The sequence below is a fragment of the Mustelus asterias genome, chromosome 15, assembly GCF_964213995.1.
Source record: "Mustelus asterias chromosome 15, sMusAst1.hap1.1, whole genome shotgun sequence".
Classification (NCBI taxonomy): domain Eukaryota; kingdom Metazoa; phylum Chordata; class Chondrichthyes; order Carcharhiniformes; family Triakidae; genus Mustelus; species Mustelus asterias.
This window is the reverse complement of record NC_135815.1, coordinates 36,303,620-36,322,914: the sequence shown is the minus strand read 5'-3', so window position 1 is coordinate 36,322,914 and position 19,295 is coordinate 36,303,620. Positions and strand designations below refer to the sequence as shown.

The window sequence follows — 19,295 nt, the reverse complement described above, 5'->3', positions numbered from 1 at the left end:
GTCTGCACGTTCTCCCCGTGTCTGAGTGGGTTTCCTCCAGGTGCTCCGGTTTCCTCCCACAGTCCGAAAGACGTGCTGGTTAGGCATTAGCCATGCTCAACTCTCCCTCAGTGTACCCGAACAGGCGCCAGAATGTGCGACTAGGGGATTTTCACAGTAACTTCATTGCAGTGGTAATGTAAGCCTAGTTGCGACACTGATAAATAAACTTTAAAAATGTACAATCTGTTACCAAACACCTGTGCCTCTGAGATGGATTAAAGGTTTTTTTTTTTGCGCATACATTCTCCACATATCGGTGTCATTCCATTGTTTTGCTGTCTCGCAGGAGATGTTCAGAATAGTTTCCAGATCAGAGAACAAATTCAGTGATGGAAAGTATAATAAATGGACTAAAATGCATTTGAAGATAAAAGCTATCGTACCGTCAGCAGTATCACCTTACTTCTTCCAAGAACGATTTTAAAAAAAAATTATGTGGCATTTATTTCTTCCTTTCCTTTTCCGCTCTTCATGGTTTCCTGCACAAAGTTATTTAAAAAATAGAGAGGCTCATTTAAGAAAAAAATCGTGGTACTTAACCATGTGCATGTGTGTGCACTTATCCATTTTGTGTTACTGGAACCAACTGTGGGAGAGGAAATGGAAACTAGAAAAGTGAATGGAATAAAAACTGGAACCAGAAAAGAATTCTGCACTTCCCTTAAAACTGTTGCTTTAGTCATCAGCTGTATGTGCAGATCTTTTCTATTTACCATTCTTGAATAAGAAGATGAAGCGTGGTTTGTCGGACTGGCCCTGCAGCAGACATTGTCTGCCCACCAGATGTTTTCCTCAATTTCCAAAAAAAATGCCGAATCAGATGTTAGTTGGATATTCCATTATTTAACTTGCATGTTAAGTGTGCTTCAGAATACTTCTCCGTCTCTCTGTGTGAAGAATGGAATGGAATGGAAAATACAGAGCCAGAACAGGACAGACAAGGAGAGTTCAAAATGACTGAAGGCTTAAAATAGAGAGGGATTTTTTTTCCTCTCTCTCCATAGACAACTGAAGATAGCACTGAGTGGTGAAACATTTAGAATAGGATAAGCGAGGCAGGCGTGGGGAGGTACAGGCAACATAAATCTTGCTACACCAGCACTTAGGGTGTTTACCGATATATACCAAATGCCATTTCTGATGAAATAGAAACCAGGCTTACACTGAAGTCACATTTTTTCTTCTATTAAGAGATCTTGGGAATCACTCTATTAACTCTTTACATTCATTGGTGTTTTTGTTCCATGTCCATGCACATTAAAGGTCATAGAATCACAGAATCCTACAGTGCAGAAGGAAGCCATTTGGTCCATTGAGTCTGCACCGACCACAATCCCACCCAGGCCCTATCCCCATAACCCCAAGTATTTACCCTAGCTAGTCCCCCTGACACAAAGGGGCAATTTAGCATGGCCAATCCACCTAACCCGCACATCTTTGGACTGTGGGAGGAAACCGGAGCACCCGGAGGAAACCCACGCAGACACGGGGAGAATGTGCAAACTCCGCACAGTGTCCCAAGCCGGGAATCGAACCCGGCTCGCTGGCGCTGTGAGGCAGCAGTGCTAACCACTGTGCCACCATGCTGCCCTCAAAGCAGCCTTGCTGCGGTCAAGCAGACATTTATAACAGCTCGGGAAAGCCCAGGATTTCTAGTGTCAGTGGTTATTCAGCATTATCATGCTCAGTGAACACAGTCAGGAGACGGTGGAACGATGTTGACACGGTGACAATGTCCTCTTCATTTAATTTGCATGGAGAAAATAAAGCCAGGAGATGTTAAAGTACTTTCAAATGTTAGGAAGTTCACAATTGTGACCGATGCTTGGCTCTTAACCCATTTCATCGTCAGTCCAAAATATGAACCTTTATGAAACACAAGAATAAGGCGACACATGAAAAGATATGCTGATCCCTGGACCATTTAACAGTGAAGAACTCTGGGAAAGGACCGGCCAAGGCCCCTGCTTGGTCAATCTCCACAAAAATGGGGCATTAGTGCCAGCCCCCTACGTGCCTGTGGGAGAGCAAACTATGCACCGCATCAGAGAAGAGTGTGCAATCCACAGACTCAGCAGAGGCCTATCCACACTCAACGCAGCAGGATCAGATGAAATTGCTTGGCTTAGGGACTTTGCATTCGCCAAATAAATAACATTGATTTATGGCATATCTTGCGGTGACACCAAACTTTAAATTGTAACCAGATTCGATACAACAGGAATTTTATACTGTTATATACTTATCTAAATACCGTTACAAATGGTGAGGTATTGTAGCATTATATTAGTATCAGGCCTACTGGTGACACTCTGAAGGTCAAGTTATGTGACCCGTCAAGTACAGCAGAGCACAATTATACTGATTCAGTACTTCCCCTTCATCGCATTTGATAGCCATTGAGGTGAACATCCAAATCCATTGAGCAATGAATGGATACTCTTCATCTTTACCCTCATAACCTTTAAATATCTAGTGAAGTGAATTGCAAATATTCCTTTCCCTTTGTTCCATCTCCATCGATATAATCTGAAGAAGCAATGTTACTATCTCTGCTCACAATACAGCCCTGCATCACGCTCTACCCTCTCCATTGCCTATTCTCACATCCTCCTCCTCTCTCCTCTTCCCCTACTCTTTTCCCCATGTTCTTCACTCACCTCTTTCTCTGTCTTCCTTCTTCCTCATTTCCAACACTCCTCCTCCTTCCCCTAAGTCCAATTATCTCCCCACCTTTACCCTCACAATACTGTATTTGGCCTTGGTTCCATAGGCTGGATTTTGTCTGGGCAAAAGTAGCCCCTATGGCAGACCGGAAAGCAGGGGGCAACCCTGTCTTGGCCTTTTTTGGGGAGGCCCGACTGGATTCTGAGGCAGCCAGGCAGTTATTAGCTGTTGTCGGGGCTCCAGTCCCTTTAAGGAGATCTGGCAGCTCCTCCATCCCTGCAGCAAATGAGGAGGCACACTCAACTGCACTCATTGAACCAAGTCAGGAGATGCAGCATGTTCACCAACCTCAGAAGATGTTAAATGGGGTCAGGATCACTGGGGCAAGTCAGGCAGTCCCCAACAAAGATGCAAGGGTTTGGCTGGTGGGGGGAAAATGGGGGTGTTTTCATGGAGGTCCCCATTACCATTGTGGGGCAGGGGTCCTTCATGGGGCTACTTCCTCCACCTCCTCTGAGCCCATAGGGAGACCATCAGCATTTACCATGCAGCCTCTCCACACAGCACAGGGATCACCAGTCACTGTTACCATGCCAACAGTAGTGGGAAGAAGTTCTTAATGAGCAATTTAATGGCCTCAGTTGGCCTCTGGACAAGAGAGTGGTCCTGCGCCATCACCATCACTGATAAAATTCTGTGGCTTTGGAAGGCATTAGACATTCCATCCCCACCTCCCACCATTTTACAGCCCACTCCTCAACCTCCCAGTCTGTACCTAGAGACCCCATAAAATTCAGGCCCATATGTAAGATAACACTGAAAATGGACTAGTTTAAGACAACCACAATTAATGTGAATTTCTTGTCTATCACAACTCCATTGCCATGGTTTCTGGGACCTCTTGGCATCTGCATCTCAGAGTGACAGGTGGATGGAAAGTGCACATTGATGGAAAACTGCATGGGACAAAAGAAAGAATAATGGAGTATAACTTACAAACAGTATTGACATAGAAGGATTCTGACCCTGATGAGAGAAGAATGAAGGGTTCAAAGATATTTCAAGAATAACTGCTGAAACAAAGGCTGGGGGGAGGTGACTCTCAGTTGGCCCCCTTCCCAAGGCAAGGTCAAGCAACCTAAGTGCTGTGGAACAACGGACCCCTGCTGGGAACCCACAAGCAAACATGACTGAGTTTGCTTTCTGGGGTTCCTGTCTGGTGTCAGCTCTGCCCACTGTTGGTTGATTACCAGCGGCGGTGGAACAAGATCGTCTAATGGGCAGATTCAATTGGTGGCAGGGTAGGAAGACATCTCCCACCGAGTCCGAATCAAGGCAGGGGAGGAAGGCGATGGGGTCTCCATCAAGCACACTTTGCCTCATTAAATGCCCCCCTGCCTCCAGACTCATCTTCGGGAGAGACATTAATTTCAATCCTTGGTGCCTGCTTATTCTGCCTTCCGAGTAAAATAGTGCAATCAGTTGCAGACTAAGAGCTGGCCCAGTCCAAAAGCAAAATATCCAATCATACTGCTGGCCCTTAGTTCTTCTGCTTGGTGCGCTGAATGCTTGTAATTTGGTGGCTGGGTTCTGTTTTACTGTTTGTACATTGTCCAGGAAAGTCTGCAGTGAAGAGATCTGAAACAAGAAACTGACAACTCTGTTTTGCAGTTGTCGGCAGCCATAGCTTTTTCGCCCATGTGAAGAGTGCTTCAACATTGAACGATGCATGGAGGTGACAGGGGAAATACGTTACTGTTCATACTGATTTATGTAGGGTGGAGTTTTGCCAGAAAAATCACCATAGGCAGGATTTTCCAACCTTGCAACCCAAGACCAGAAATTCCTGCCTAAGGTCAGCAGATTTTTAAACGGTCCACCCAATTTTCTGATCTGCCCACTATGATTCCTGCGGTGGGCGGGATGGGACATACTTAGTTAAGTGTCAACACTTAGGGCGGGATTTCACAGCCACATTTGTCCCAAAACCGTAAAATCCCACCCGAGGTCAACAGAGGTTCCCATTGTCCGCCCTTCTCATGGCAGGCAGGGTGGTAGAATTCCACCTTAGTCATGTTTTAGGAGCGTAGTGAGTTTCGCACTGGTTCTGAGAGAGATGGGGCCTAAACATGCCGGTAAGCCTGGCCTCACAGAGATCAGGCACCGTTTTTAAAGGGTGCCCCAATCTCAAACTGAAATTGAGGACCTCCCTTCCTCCACCCACGGACGCTGGGGCCGACCCCTCACCCTTTCCTCATTGAAGGGATGTTTCCCCACCCCCCTCCCCAACAAAAATAGCTGGCATTGAGCATTGGGCCCTTCCAAAGGGTCCCCCTTCACGATGCTCTTCATGATCCACCCCCATTCATAAATTAATAAATATATTAATCAAATTCAGAACTGCTAAGCTCAATTTTTGCTCAGTCAGATAGTAAAAGTACAGTAGTAGTGGGTGGGGAAGAAGAACAGGAGCATTCAATTAGATCATGACTGACCTGTACCTCAGTTCTATTTATCAACCGTTTCTCTGTATCCATCAGACCTAATGAAAATCATGATCCTAGTCATTAAAATTTCAATTGGCCAGATATTTGTAGCCTTTTAGTCGATGGAGATCATTCCAGTTTTCCACTACCCATTGTAATAAAATTATTCTTTGGATAAGATTTCAATTATTGGCTCCCAATTTCATTCCCCGCCCTGCTTTCCCATCCTTGTTTTTTTTGGTATTTGATACCAAAAGGCAAAATGAGGTTAGTTATGGGCCCATTCTAGTGCAGGCCTTGGATCCCTTACTCTGAGTGCCTCGATTTAGTTCTACAAGAAAGGTTCCTTTTGATTTCCTTCTGTGCACAACCAGCTTCCTGACTGCATCCTTCTGATATATCTGGCATCCTTTGTTGGAAGAAGTGTTTTGCAATGAACTCGTTAAGGTGATGCTGGTTATCAGTTTGCCAGCATCCATCTGTTGCCATTACATCGAAATTCTGATTGAATAGCAAAAACCTGTTGCATTCTTGGTTAAAAAAAGTCATGGCCTTTGATCAACATTGATGTGACCAGAAAAATTTACCATTATTACGTTCTTGTTCTCAGATTCTAAAATCTAAAGAACCTTCATCTCCATCCCAGCGGTATATAGACAGTAAAGTAGTACGAACAAGAACAGAAGGGGAATGGCTGTCCTTTGATGTGACTGACACAGTTAATGAATGGCTGCTCCATCGAGGTAAACGTTTGTAGTTGTACCTTTTACTTAGATGGCAATGGCGTCCTAAGTGTATTTTGAGAGTTTTGCTTTTGATTTTGCAAAATCATATATGCTGGCCATTAAATAGTTCAATATTTTGTGTTTTGCAGACAGAAACCTTGGATTTAAGATAAGTCTACATTGCCCGTGTTGCACATTTGTGCCTTCTAATAATTATATTATACCAAATAAGAGTGAAGAGCTGGAAGCCAGATTTGCAGGTAAATAACACAGCAACTCTTATAATATTTCATGCACTCTTATCAAGGGTAATGTCACTTCTTTTGGCTCTGGATATCCTTGGTTTCAGCTTCAATTATCTGTGTTGCAAGTCCATATAAAATTTTCTTTGATCCTGTGTCTGTCACAGCTTCTTGACATTTACCTTGGCTATTGTGTGTTTTGTTAGTTGATACATCGACAGTGCTATAGTAATGGGGTGAAATTCTCCTGTCTCGTCCGCCGCGTAAATCGTACCGGGCCAGACAGAAAATTCGGCAGACCATTCAAAGGTCTGTTGAACTCAGGTGGAAATTTCTGGTCTTGGGGCATGCGTGACCAGAGAATCCCGCCCCATGGTATCAGTTAAAATGATGTTGGAACAAACCCAATGCCACCTGCTATAATTTTATTACAAGTATAATTTTGAATGGACTTCGTAGCAAAATATTCATAACCTGCTCTGCAAGAGTGTGACACAGTTGATCACTCACTACCACTGGGAAGAGGACTGGGAAAGAATTGTGTAGTCCCGAGCTTGTGGGAAAGAAGGTAGCCAATGCAGAAGCTTTAGAAACAATGGCTGGAATTTTATGATCTCATCTCTGGCTGGGATTCTCCAATCCCGTTGCAGTGAATGAAGACTTGGCTGAGCGCCAAACTCTCTGTTCTTGCTGGTGGCGGGCATTGGAGAATTCTGGCCAATTCTGACGACACAGATCATGATACATCACTCACCACTAATAACGTATTAAAGCCGAGCCTACTTTCTTGTTGGGTTGTGAGATGTTGGTAGAAAACAGCAGCTATATCCTGTATAGACATTCATCAACATTGTTTAGATTGTTTAAAGGAAAAGGACTAAGTTTAAATCATGCATCCAAGACTTTCCTAATCTTATACTGATCAGTCAGGGCCCATGGAGGGAACTCTCTCGACATCAAAAATAAATGGCCTGAATATTTACATAGATTTTGAAACAGATCATTTGTACAGCCAAGAATTTTTATGAAGTTCTCCAAATATTTTCCTTGTAGCTGTTTTGGGTTGAGGACATTCATTCTCCAATGTCAGTGACAACAACTTCTTAAAACAAGAAATAGATAATTACTGTAAAAATATTTTTCCATTTTGTGACAGTGGGGGTCAAAGGTTCATATTAATGGGGATAACTTGTCTGACTGGTGAGTTTACTACTGTTGCTCTAATATGGCTTGTTTCTTTGATAAACAATAATTGTCCAACTCTTTGTGACATAAGTATTCCAACAAAGCCAAACCAATGAATCAAACTTGCTATTTAATCGCAGTGAGAAAATGGTAACAAAAGTGGACTAGTGCCAAAGCAGTATATATGGAATAGTGCTTAAATATTCCTGTATTAAAAAGAAACAACTGCATGCCAAAATATAAACTCATTAAGATTTTCTTTGTTTGATGTCCATACTCGGGCAAAGCCATTTTTAATTTACATTCATACTTTTTCAAGACTCCATCTTATTGACATAACCTCTCCCCATCGTTGCTCGGACCACCATTGGAATTCAGGACTTTGAGCAGCACTACATTTAGTACAGCGATGCAGTAACGTACATTACAGTTGCTGGAAAAATGGATCTTGCTACTGGAAACAGTAAGCATTCCAGAGATTCCTTAAGTTAGCAGACCTTAGTTAGGTCATATTTATGGAATTTCACAGAATGTTACATTGAACCTTTTAAGTTCTAACAATTAAGTAAAGCATTTCAGTTACTAGGGGTAATACTTAAACCCAAGTGAAAATTTAAGAGACCTGAATTGAGGCATTTCTGTGGCTTTAATTAGTGCAACCAATTATTGAAATGATTTCCACAGCAGTGCCTAAATGGGAGTCTTGAGGCAGGACTGAAGGATCACAGTAGAAATTAGCGATGACCCTTTCAGCTCAGGTTCAGTGCCTTTCATGTTTTTTGCTTTGATGCTTGTGTTGGCACTTCTTTGGAGAATTGTGAGCATTGACCATACTGTTTCATTAACGTCAGATTTTATCCATTTAAGGCCCCTTAAATTTGGGGTGATTCATCCTCTTAAGAAAATAAAGCGACATGTCCACACAAACTCAACGGGGCTGATTTTCTTGGCTGCCCTTTTGCTCAGGGACGTGGCAGTCTGTGGTAATTAGTGAGATGGCCATGCCTCTGGTGTAGGCCCATCCTCTGACAGCATCATGTACCAGGAAACAGGAGCAGAAACGGTTATGTAGCTGCAAAATTAATTGCTGACATTAGGAACTTCCATTGGCAAACAACAGCCAAGTGATCTGCAAACCTGAAAATTGAATTGAATAATAGGTAGGCTACTTGCCATTTGCCCAATTTTACCTTTCTGCTTGGCACCCTCAGAAAAGGTTTAAGATGCAAGGTCAATTATCAACTCCTTGGGATGCCAGTGAAAATGAGAGCCCTTGGGGTGCAACCACAGGGAATTAAGGGGGAGAATCTTCTTCCACCTCATTACCATGCAAATGATGGGCTTGCCATCTTTGTATCTACAGATTGGATGTTACCTCAGGACAGTGCTCATTTTATTCAAATTCATAAGAAAGCAAATAATAATATACTATTGCCTATCAGCAGGCAAGTGGAAAATATGCAGTTCCCAGTTCAGTATGTGTTTGATTTCTGTTGCTAAGAAACTCTCAGGTTCAATCCTTGGTTTGTACTGAGTTAGCTTGACTCACCTGTGACGGTAACATTGGCCTCAGTAACTCTTAAGTTCAAGGGTTGAGGTGGGGTCCAGGGAGTGTGGGGAAACACTGCTCACAGCAACGAGCGTCCTCAGTCTGACATATGACAGCAAATGTTGCTTTTTTATTGTCTATAATAATTATTTCCCTGGCCACAAGCTGAAATATCTCTCTTGTGCAAACATCATTTTTCACCTCTATACTGCATTTAGTTTGAACAGAACTTGAGGCAGAGTTTTAATCTTTGGACCCACTTGCATGGCGGCTGGCAATGGGTTGGGTTGGGAAGCCAAAGGTTCATAGAGTGGGCTTTGTTATGGCTTTGCCAATCCGTAAGCATCCTGCTTGCAGGTTTCTCAATCAATTTGAGTAGGCTGGCAGGATGGCAATCTGCACTTTACTGTTCAAACCTCAATATTGAATGGGACCTGGGCAGGCATTAAAGTGGATCCATTCCACAATTGTCAGGACAGTGACAGCAGCTATACAGATGGAGTCTCAACGCAGGAAGGGCTCCACTGTGGTCCTTGGAGGCACCACTGAGGATCATACTGCGGCTGTAAAGGCTCGCAAAAAGAAATATTCTTCCCAGAAAGTGGCCAGCCTCTGAGACCCAGCAGGCAGAGGAGGTGAGTAACAGGAGTGTGGCCCCTCACTCATAGATACAGCGCCTTGAGAGATTCAGTGATTTCATGAGGGACGGAGAAGGTGAGTTACATGCCACATTCCAGTGCCAACCTTCTGACTCTGACTTCCCCAACCTTCCCTGGCACAGCGCTCCACAGACCAACATACTTCGCAGCTGCATCCAGCCCTCCCTTTCAAGGCAACCCTTTACATCTCCATCTGAAAGCTACCACTAAAAAAGAACAAAGAACAGTACAGCACAGGAACAGGTCTTTCGGTCCTACAAGCTTGCACCGATCATGATGCCTGCCTAAACTAAACCCGTATGCACTTATGGAGTCCGTATCCTTCCATTCCCATCCTATTAATGTATTTGTCTAGATGCCCCTTAATTGCTGCTATCATACCTTCTCCCACCACCTCCCCGGGCAACGCATTCCAGACATTCACCACCCTCTGCGTAAAAAATTTGCCTCACACATCTCCTGTAAACTTTTCCCCACACACCTTAAACCTATGTCTTAAATTGAAATTAAATTAAATAAACTTAAACCTATAATATATATATATTAAACCTATATAACAGCCACCCTGATCTGATTGCCATGCCACACACATCTCTCACAAATGTTGTCCTTCCATCCAATCAAAAAAAATATTTCAGACTCATAGAACCAAAGAATCGTGACAGTGCAGAAGGTGGCCATTCGGCCCACTGAGTCTGCACTGACTCTCCAACAGAGCATCTTACCCAAACCCACACACTACCCTATCCCTGTAACCTGCGCATTTAGCATGGCCAATCCACCTAACCTATACATCTTTGAACTGTGGGAGGAAACCGGAGCACCCGGAGGAAACCCACGCAGATGGGGGAGAACTCATAATCCCACTTTCTTCCCTTGCAACAGCAGTTGGAGCAGAATATCAGGGAGAGGCAGAGGACCGGGTGTGACCTTCTCTGACTGCTGCAGAGGAGGATGCAGTGGAGATCAGGGGAGTACCTGAATGCAAGTCCATTAGAGTTGGAGAAATGGAGGTCTCCCAGATATCTGGTGACAGAATTAGCCATCACACAGCAATATGACACATGACATTCACTCATGTTGACTTGATGTCAGCAAATAATGAAATATAATCATCTGCACAAGGATGACTTTGAACCTTTTCACCTTGTCGGTTCTAATTCCTGTCTTTCATTTCACGCTGATCCTGCCAAAAAGTGCCCCATCTGCCCCTAACCACTGGGACAAGATGCAGCATGTCGGCTTATGACTAGGGGCATTGGGAACAGGAGACTTTTACTTTTCATCAGCATTCAGGATTGGGCTAATTGTATAGATGGCAACTGCAGATTCAGGAATGGTCAGAATTCACCCAGTATGCATTGGCAAGTTCAAACTCTGGATAACACAACTAAACATATGGTGAAGAAAGCATATGGCAAGCTTGCCTTCATCGGCCTGGGCATTGAATATAAAAGTTGGCAAATCATGTTACAGTTATATAAAACATCAGTTAGGCCACATTTGGAATACAGTGTCCAATTCTGGTCCACACACTACCAGAAGGACGCGGTGGTTTTGGAGAGTGTACAGAAAAGATTTACCAGGATGTTGCCTGGTATTAGCTATGAGGAAAGATTGAATAAACTAGGATTGTTCTGCCTGGAAAGACGGAGGTTGAGGGACGACATGATAGAAGTTTATAAAATTATGAAGGGCATAGGTAAGGTGAACAGTTGGAAGCTTTTTTCCAGGGCAGAAATTACAGACACAAGGAGGCACAAGTTCAAAGTAAGGGGGGAAAAGTTCAGTAGAGATGTGCAGGGGAAGTTTTTTACGCAGAGAATGGTGGGGGCTTGGAATGCACTGCCAAGTGAGGTGGTTGAGGCAGATACATTGGCGACATTTAAGACTTGCCTGGATAAGCACATGAACAGGCGGGGTATAGAGGGATACAGGTGGTTGGCCTAGATAGGACAACATGATCGGTGTAGGCTTGGTGGACCGAAGGGTCTGTTCCTGTGCTGTACTGTTCTCTTCATTGTTCTTTGTAATAAAATGTTTGTTACTATAGCATCTAATCTGGACTCAATACATGGGAACATTTCAGTCATTGACATCACAGACGTTGGGTGTCTGGTCTGATTTTTCAGAAGGCCTTTTGATATATTGAGATAAAGAAATGTGCTGAAGGCAGGAGTATGCATTGCTGCTTTTTCTAACTGGAGCTGTTGTTACTTTTGAAGGAATTTATGACAACTTTCCAAAAGATTATCCCAGTGGTGATATAAGAAAACAAAAAAGTAATCATTATAACGAGAAAACGGCACATCTTCTCCTAATGCTACTACCAACCTACAGACTCGAGTCACAACAATCTAGTCGGCGGAAGAAACGTGCATTGGATGCTGCATTTTGTTTTAGGTAACGTCACTGCAAATGTTATACACTCCACATATCTTTGTGAACTCACCTATAGGTTTGAAGTGTTACATTCAGTGTAATCATTGAGAGCATCGCCCTATCAATCACCTTAGTTGTTACAACTACTATTAGCCTTTCTTCCACAGACATCTAATGTTGGGGGATGAATATTATGTTCATGAAAGTCAACTAAATACTGGAAAAATTAAAGTCATACTTGTCTTCTCCCTCAGCTATCCCTCCTGTGCTCTTGTCACTGACCCCAAGCTCATCCACTCCAGCCGTTGAATCAGAGTCAAGCTGTTCCCTGCTTTGGTGTCCTGATTACCCCAAGCTCAGTTTTGAAATCATATCCTCTCCTGTACAATGGCCTGCTTCCACCTCTGTAACGCTGTCCGCTCTCTGTTTCTACCTCAGCTGTTACACTTCTGTGACTCTCAGACTAGTGTCACCTTGCACTCAATTACCTCAAAGCTCTTCTTGTTGACATTCCATTCTCCAAAGCTCTACCTTACCCAACATTCTACCACATGTATTCTATCCCACGCTAATTGCCGCTCATCTATTGTTAATTTGATATTAATTATGTTTAAGTGTGTACAGCTAGTGGGCATTAACTGGGGATTCACTTGTGCTTATATAAACAGACATGGATTTGAATTCACGTCTCAGCCTGGGCCACTGGATTTCTAGTCCAGTGGCGTTACACTATGTTGTCATCTCCCCCATATTCTGGTAATCTGGTTATCCACTCATATAGTATTATCTACTTATTGTTTCCACAGATCCCCTTGTCTGCAACTTTCATTTTTTATGTTTTAAACAATTTGATGCTCTGAAAAGTACAGCCAGTATTGTAGAAATCCCTTTGGATTTAACCTCTTAGTTGAACTCACTCTACTTGTTCGATATTCCTCTGGGGTTTCCTTGTTTTATTCCTTATTACTTCTGTCTACATGCATTTTACTGCTTATTTTAGTTGCTAAATCTTTTCTTTTTCTCATTGCTAGTACTTTTGTTTCTCCTTTTGTCCCCCTACTCTAAATCTCACCACAATTGCCACTAACCTCTCTAGTGTTATCTGGTTTGTGTTATTTTTCCCTTCCTCTGTGATACTTTTGAGGCCTCCTTTATCTACAGCTAACCTCTTGCAAGTCTCGGTGGTCGCCAGATGCCTTAGTTGGTCAGCCTTCTGTGTCCCTCCCCCTTCCTTGCAGATTTAAATCTGCTTTGACTATTTAATTAGCCCTCTCAGCAATGACAAATGAAGTCTATCCATTCCATACATCTTTCACCTTTCCAAGAATTTGCTCATGCCCTGGAATCTGAAACTTTCACTCCTGCACCGTTCCTTGAGCTAAACTCTGATGTCTGTATCATTTCTGTCCCTGAGTGCATGGAGCAATCCCGCGATACTATCCTTGATTACTCACTCTAGTTAGCTCCTAACTTCCTCAAATTTCCTCAGAAAAAAAACACTCTTTCCTATGTTGTTAGTTCTGACATGAACTGCAACTTTTGGCTGATCACACTCTGCTGGTGTCTTACCACCTGAAATGTAACATTCTGTTTGGAACTGTAGGTTTTGTTGAAAAAAATGCCTTTCTAGTTCTCTTAATTATCGGATATCCACCAACAGACTCGATGGGCTAAATGGCCTCCTTCTGTACCGTAAGGATTCGATGAACAGTAACAGACCGTCCTCATTGGTTTTAGTATTTTTACCCCGGTAATGAGTTGGTTTTGCTTCTGACTGCCTACCCTGCGCTACTTTGTTTTGTCTCATAGCCATTCAGTACAATCCAGGCATGAATGCCATTTATGTCAGTTTTGTCCAGGAATTTTGTCCGACACGACAGAGGAACATCTTTGGCCAAGTAGACAAAAAGACTGCTTCAACAAAAGACTTAAAATATTGCTGAAGGATGAGAGAGAGATTAAATCTCTGGCGCCGCAGTGGTCAGCACTGCTGCCTCAAAGCGCCAGGGGCCTGGGTTCAATTCCAGCCTTTGGTGACTGTCTGTATGGAGTTTGCATGTTGTCCCTGTGTCTGCATGGGTTTCCTCTGGGTGTTCCGGTTTTCTCCCACACTCCAAAGATGTGCAGATTAGGTGGATTAGCCATGCTATAAAAATTGCCCCTTGGCGTCAGGAGATTTGCAGGGTAAATCCGTGGGGTTATGGGGATAGAACCTGGGCGGGCCTGTTGTCGGTGCAGGTACGATGAGCCAAATGACCTCCTTCTGAACTGTAAGTTATCCACCCCATCCCTCAAAGTCTGACAAGAATGCTGATGGAATATTGGATGAAGCAGTGGCTTTTTGTGTTTGGGGAATGGGCATTCCTCAGAGGTAAAGATCAACCTCCAAAAAATTACATTTTTACTCACTGGGCAGGATTTTATGGCCTCACTTGTTCCAAAACCGTAAAATCCCAAAGATACCAAAAATCAACGGACCTTCTCATGGTCTGCCCTTCACCCACTCCGATTCCTGTGGTGGGCGGGGTGGTAAAATTCCGGCCATTATATGACTTAAGTTACAAGTATTTCACAAGGAAAAATAGTTACATAATAAAAGGACAGAATCTTTTGCTAAATTGGGTCTTTGTGATTCGAAAGCCAATCTTCTCACCATACCAAATATTTAAGCACTTATCCCGCCCTTTAATTTCCCAGGTGACATGCTTCACTTTCTAGCCAAAGGACTGGGTAAGTCTCTGTTAATATCACTGCTGAACCAGTTACCAGCAAGTGACTCAACCAGCAATTTCTTCTCCTTTGATATTCAACAAGCCTAACCTCTGTGCTGTGGCTTCCTCTCATGGGCTGGATGCGATTGGAGAGGCTGTTTGTGGGAACTGTGCAGTCTCAACCTATATTGTAGCTTATACTGGTGTAGCCAGTTGGAGCAGTAACAGATGGCATCACATTACGTGCTTTTCATAAACTTCCAGCCAAGATATAAACATCAAAGTCTTCCACAAAATATGTTGCAACAAGACTTCATATTTTCTGTGCTTAAAGCATTTGTGAGCTGTTTTTCTGTCTGGAAGTTGCCAACATAGTAATGATTAAAATTTCAAAGAATAGTCAGATAACGAAAAATCTTCTGCAAATAAACTTAATAGTTCCATTTCAAATTACTACCAGTTAGGCTGGAAAGTATCAGAAGTGGATGTGGACCTCTCATTCACCTGCATGTCCTTCTGCAGGAGAGATTTTATGTATGAAAGTGTTTGAAATTTACATTTTTGGCAATTTTATTGAAAATGTAGGCATTGTTAGAAACACAAAATAATCAATCTCATTTTCCACATTCAAATTAGTAAAGACGACCAAAAGTGTGAAATGCCTCTGTGTTTTTTGTTTCCTCAACTTGCAAAACTGATATTTATATTTTGCAAGCTTTCCCCGGCCTGTTTAAGTTTAATTTTATTGATCTGATAATGTGATAAATGAAAACAAATACCTTTCCAGCAGGCGCATAGTTTTGGTTTTCCAAAGCATACTTAGGGACAGCTTCAGGCTATACTTTTACTGTCATTATTTGTTATCTTTCATCTGAACAGATTTGATTTGTGCAGATTCATTTCTGTCCCACCAAAGCTGGGAAACATGAGTCAGAAACATCACCTTTTACGTAACGTAGTTGCCCACAGGAGAACCAGCGAGTGCAAGTGAGATCCTACATTAAACTCAAAAGTATTATGTTTAATAATAGATTTAGGAAACTACTGAACTAGAACTGCATTCCTGACTGAATGCACGCAAATCAGCTGCCTCAGTGCAGTCACTGTAACAGTGTAGGAAACACGGCAGCCAAAATGCACTCAGCAAGGTCACAGCAAAGTAATCAAGATGGGTACTGTCCAACACCTTGTACAGGAATGATAGAATCTCCTTTGATTCATACTCTATCTCTTTGTTAATGCAAAACATGACTTTGTTTGCCTTTTTTATTCCAGCCAAGCGCTGGGCTGATAGCCTTATAAATCTTTCCACAGCCGGTGCACATTATCCAATGAGTCTTGCTAGATTTAGAAAAAAACATACAGTTTTAAAGTATTTTTATTTCGTAATTAACAGAGACTCCAGTCTCGCACTATCATCTTAACTGCCCTCTGGAATGGTCCAGTAAGTCACTCAGATTCAGGGCAACTTGGGCTTGGCAATAAATGTCAACCTTTCTAGCCCCACCCGCATCCTGAGAACTATTTAAAGCAAAACTGCTTCAGATGTACTCTTGCATAAGTCAGAAATCTCAGGAGATACGGGGAGAAAGGAGTAGAAATTGAAAAAGAGAATTTCCTGTCACTTAAATGTGAATTTTTGTCTATTAAATAGAAATGTGCAGGACAACTGCTGCCTCCGCCCACTATACATTGACTTCCGGAGAGACCTAGGGTGGAAATGGATTCATGAACCTAAGGGCTATCAGGCTAACTTCTGTGCTGGGGCTTGTCCTTACTTGTGGAGCTCAGATACTCAACACAGCAGGGTAAGCACTGTTTGTGAATGAATGGATGCAATTGCACAATGAGATTGAATGGTTTAAACATTTTTGGTCTTTTACAATGCTGTTAAGTTGCATTTATGCCATGCAGTTTGATTCATTTTTGTGCTGTTGCAAGGAAAACAGCTATATGTTCTCACTTTGTATTTTCTACACTCTTCAAATTAAAGATGTGTAAAAATGGACATTATTCTATAGAAATACTAATTAACTTTATCTTCTAAAAATGTGATCTTTGTTTGTGAAAGAGGAAAAGGTTATGGCCTGGTCCACCTTGGCCCAATTTCTAAGAAATTAGTTTCTAGAATCAGGAAGTCTTGTTGGTTTGGGAACAGTATCACTTTTCATTTGCGTAGTGCTCTGTAAATTTAACTGTTCTGAACTCAAAAAACAACTGGTGGGAAACCACAATGCAGTTGGAAAACTGGATGCTTGAGAATGCAATCTGGTACATAATATAATCATTTAGAATCAGTATATTCAACCCAAGTGGGAGAACAACAAAATAAGTCAAATCCATGTCCTTGGTCTTCTCATCATACATATCTAAGGCTGCAAACCAATTATTAGGACTGTTAATAGGACAAGCATTAGTATAAGGTAGGATAAGATGACTTTTTAACCTATCTGTTGTATGAAATTTAATTAAACCAATCAACACTCCAAAGATATGCGGGTTAGGTTGATTGGCCATGCTAAGTTGCCCTTTAGTGTTCCAAGAGGTGTAGGTTGGAGGGATTGACAGAGTGAATGCGTGGGGATACGGGGATAAGGCCTGGGTGGGATTGTTGTCAGAGAGTCGGTGCAGGCTCGATGGGCCAAATGGCCTCCTTCTGCACTGTAGCGATTCTATGATTCTAAGTTCAGATACAGCAAAGTATCCATTTCACAGGGTTCCAAGACAACAATGTTCTTACTCCATGTTGTCAATGGACAACTGTGTACCCACTTCATTCTGTTCCTATGCACAGTGTGCCAACCCTACACTGTTCTCATCCAACACTCAACTAACCCCACACTGTTTCTATACAGCAGATAAGCCCCTTCGCATTGTTCCTGTTCAGCAGTATATTTATTCCATACCATTGCCACATAGCAGTCAATCCATTTTCCTGTAGAGCAGTACCATTATTCCACTTTGTTCCAATAGAGCAATATCACTACTTTGTAATGCTCTTCTAAGTTTCCACCATCTGAACTATTTCTGTTAAGGAAAATCTCTATTTCAACTTGTTCCTGTAATGTCGTGCCCCTAAATTTACACTCTTCCCACTTCCCAAAATATTTTTATCAGCACCGTGTCTATTATTTGGTTGATTTTGCACCGGTTTTACAAAAGCTAATAGGCAGGAAATCTGAGGTGTTGGGTTTTGTTCTGTGGGTAGTGACGGGTAGATTGTGGTTGATTGTGGTAAACGTCATTGAGCCACCAATATTATGGTAGTCACTTTGAACACATTAAGCCCTGAATAACTACATTTTGAGCCCAATCATTAGAATCGCTTTCAGCTTATTTAAAGAAAATCCCCATTTTTCCTAAAAGTAAGGAAATTAGAGATATAACACAGGCCCTGTTTTATCCCTGGGAGACAGTCAAAATATATCTAGATGCCAAAAGGTGACATACTGTAGTAATGGCAAAATTTACTTCAGCATTTCACACATTGCCATGGATTTATATTAAATATTTTCACTGCCATCTGTGTCCATCAATAGGGCTGAGTGTTCTTTAAAAGGCAAACATACTCTGTATGTGGTATCTCTCTTAATGGTAGAATGTTACTATAAAATCATATTTCAGAATAGGACATGTTATGGTGTTAGGAAAACTGCATAACAATTCTCTTTTGCTTACTCAATAGGTCAGTGGTCAAGCTGCAAAAGTGCCTTTGTCCCAGTGTGGCAGTATTTATCCAGGCTATTCCTCAAGTGACCATTTACTCTTTTGTTTCAGTCATGTATAAACTTCCTACCAGAATGACCTGAGGGCAGCTGACTCTGTTTTTCTAAATGATTATTGGCAGACTAAACAGTGTTTTCTTTATTTCAGATACTTAGTCTGTACAACAATATAAACCCTGAAGCTTCTGCCTCCCCTTGCTGCGTTTCTCAAGACCTGGAGCCACTCACCATCCTCTACTTTGTTGGCAAAGTTCCAAAAATTGAACACCTTTCGAACATGGTAGTTAAGTCTTGCAAATGCAGCTAAGAATGAACACAACTCCCCTGAAAATCCCAGGTTCATCAGTGTTAAGTAAAAGAACAATACATGGTACTAGTTTGAACTATTTTGGAACATTTGTTTTCGTTTAACTACCAACAGAAGCAAAAGGAAAAAAAAACGTACATTGAAGCCTTTATTCCTATCCTTCACCTACTATTTTAGTGTGATAGATGAGACACAGAACCTTTAAATTTAAATAAAAACACTGGAAAAATTGTAAGTGTTAATATGTGAAATAAAAAGAGTCCCACTTAGTGGAAATGCTGTACAGGTCCCGTGCCTTACTTGATCTTGTGTATTGTTATGCAATTGGCATCCTATATACTCCTTTCCTAGGGCACCAACAAAGTTACATGTATTGCTGATATGTTCATTGAGGGGATGTGTTATTGGGTGAAGTGATAGGAGACAATAACAGACTTGTCAACAACACACAAGTGTGTACTTGCTATCAGACAAGTATTGGTCTAGGGAATGCAAGCGATTACAATTTGGGCCTAAAAATGAATATGTTACAAGTAAGAATTAACATCAGGCGGAACACTGAAAACCCAAAGGTTAGCATGTTTGTGGGAGAAGTGTCCAATTAAGATGAAGTAG

General features: G+C 42.1%; 1 protein-coding gene across 3 annotated transcripts in view; it reads left to right on the top strand.

The window, feature by feature from the left end:
- Positions 1-18,968, top strand: part of tgfb2 (transforming growth factor, beta 2) — a 77,349-nt gene extending 58,381 nt beyond the window's left edge. For all 3 annotated transcript variants that reach the window (XM_078229767.1, XM_078229766.1, XM_078229769.1), the window contains exons 4-8: positions 5,806-5,938; positions 6,070-6,180; positions 11,781-11,958; positions 16,303-16,456; positions 18,522-18,968. In XM_078229767.1, the coding sequence (XP_078085893.1) occupies positions 5,806-5,938; positions 6,070-6,180; positions 11,781-11,958; positions 16,303-16,456; positions 18,522-18,680 (735 nt within the window). In that variant the 3' untranslated portion in view covers positions 18,681-18,968. The remainder of the gene's footprint in view (positions 1-5,805; positions 5,939-6,069; positions 6,181-11,780; positions 11,959-16,302; positions 16,457-18,521) is intronic.
- Positions 18,969-19,295: the final 327 nt, after the last annotated feature.